The sequence below is a fragment of the Charadrius vociferus genome, unplaced genomic scaffold (genome assembly GCF_000708025.1).
Source record: "Charadrius vociferus isolate BGI_N301 unplaced genomic scaffold, ASM70802v2 scaffold54, whole genome shotgun sequence".
In the NCBI taxonomy this organism is placed as follows: Eukaryota; Metazoa; Chordata; class Aves; order Charadriiformes; family Charadriidae; genus Charadrius; species Charadrius vociferus.
The window spans coordinates 2895186-2897293 of record NW_009648350.1 but is presented as its reverse complement, the minus strand read 5'-3'; the positions used below and the strand labels follow the sequence as shown (position 1 = coordinate 2897293).

The 2108-nt window shown below is 59.4% G+C and overlaps 1 protein-coding gene across 1 annotated transcript in view; it reads right to left on the bottom strand.

Annotated features, from left to right (window-relative positions):
- Positions 1-1100, bottom strand: part of MMP28 (matrix metallopeptidase 28) — an 18916-nt gene extending 17816 nt beyond the window's left edge. The window contains exon 1 of the mRNA XM_009885208.1: positions 1035-1100. Within this exon, the coding sequence (XP_009883510.1) occupies positions 1035-1100 (66 nt within the window). The remainder of the gene's footprint in view (positions 1-1034) is intronic.
- Between the last annotated feature and the right edge of the window lie 1008 nt (positions 1101-2108).

The following is a 2108-nucleotide window of genomic DNA, read 5'->3' as shown; positions in this document are numbered from 1 at the left end:
CGGAGAGCTCCCACCGCCCCGCTGCCTCCATCCCTGTCGTGCCCGGGGGACATCGTCCCTCCTGCCCAGGGGAGGTCGTCCCTTGTGCCCGTAGGACATCGTCCCTTGCACCTGGGGAAAAATCGTCCCTTGTGCCCAGAGGGGTCATCATCCCTTGCACCTCGGGGACATCATCCCTCTTGCCCGGGGGAGATCGTCCCTTGTGCCTGGGGGACACTGTCCCTCCTGCCCAGGGCAGAGCATCCCTTGTGCCCACAGGACATCATCCCTTGTGCCCAGGGGACATCGTCCCTTGCGTCTGGGGGAGATCGTCTGTTGTGTCTGGGGAAAAATCATCCCTTGTGCCGGGGGGGGGGTCATCATCCCTTGCACCTTGGGGACATCGTCCCTCTTGCCCGGGGGGACATTGTCCCTTGCGCCTGGGGGATATTGTCCCTCTTGCCCGAGGGAGATCATCCCTCGCGCCTGGGGGACATCGTCCCTCCTGCCCAGGGGAGATCATCCCTTGTGTCCGTGGGACATCGTCCCTTGCACCTGGGGAAAAATCATCCCTTGTGCCTGGGGGACATCGTCCCTCCTGCCCAGGGGAGATCATCCTTTGCGCCTGGGGAAAAATCCTCCCTTGTGCCCGGGGGGTCATCATCCCTTGTGCCTTGGGGACATTGTCCCTTGCACCTGGGGGACATCATCCCTTGTGCATTCTCCATCCCCCTTCCCCAGCAGGGCGATGCCCCTTCCCTCCACATCCCTCTTCTGCACACACACACAGGTTTGGGATCGAGGGGAAAGAGCGCTCAGGGCAAAGGGCGATTGTGCCATTGGGATGGTTTTGCCACTGGGGACAAATTCCCCTTGGGGTCTTCAGTCCACCACAGCACCATCTCCATCCCTGGGGAAAGGCTGGGAGAGTTGTCCCTATGGGCTCACCCTGCACCCAGCTCGCTCCCACGCACCGTGGGCGATGGATCCTTCCTGGCGTCCCCCGTGCAGCATCTTTGCTCCGCTGCCAGGCCTGCCGGGCATCACTGACTCACCTCGTCCACCGCAGAGCAGTACACCCACAGTGGCCGTGTCCGGCTGTGTCCCGCTGCAGGTGCCATCGCTCCAGGCCGGATGGGGAGCAGAGCACAGACAGGTTACGGTGCTGGGACAAACCTCCTGCCGGCTTGGGCTGTGCCCAATTTGAAGCTGGGGGAAAAAAGGAGGAGAAAGCAAGCCCAGTTTTTCCTAAATCTGTCCGCCTGTGGTCCAGACCCCACGGATGCAGAGCGGACGAGGGCTTGGACGCAGCGGGTCCCTCTCGGAGAGCGGCCAGCACTAGCCCCAGAGCACAGCAGGGCAAGCAAAACCACCCCTCTTCAAGGGACCGGCCAAAACAACCCCACACGTTAGAGCAGCTTTACAAAATAACCCCTGACTCAAGCCTTGTTGGTTTGCAGCGTTTGTGTTTAAATTTCCCTCCTGGGGCTGGCACTTGGTCACCCACGGGACGCGAGGGGCTGTTTCCCACCCAAGGCGACGTGGTGCACGCGTGTCAGCGCCGCAGCTCTCCTGCAACCCGTACGCAGCCCATCACCTCGCGGTTTCCAGTGACAAGTTAACCGCTCTGTTTACTCCCTGCAGTATTTTGTTTGCGTATTTTGTTTTAATTCGACTGAAGCAAAAGGATGTTTTGATTCTGCTTTGGTTGGGGCGAAAAAAAAAAATAATAGGATGTGACTTATATCTGCTTTTGTTTTCGTGCCAGCTTCAACCGCACACCCATTTTAAAGCTCACAGGCCTCTTCCTCTTCTTTTTAATCACACCAAAATTCGAAGTTACAGGAGCATCTGTTGGGTGCAGCTCGAGGAGATCCGCAGGGATCCTACAACACATCGCTTTTCAGCCGGACGGGGATTAGCGCGTAGGGAAGGCAAGCGGGATTCCAGGGAGAGCGCGAAGGATGCGCGTAACACGGCAAAATAAGGAAGTCGCTGAGCCACGGGGAGAAAAAATACAGCTGGGAGAAAGGAAGAAGGTGGCGGCTGGGCCAGTAAGTGCTGAGCGATGGGGTGCCAGGAGAGCCCCGGTGGGCGGCTGGCACGGCGCAGGGGGCTGGGGGAAGGGG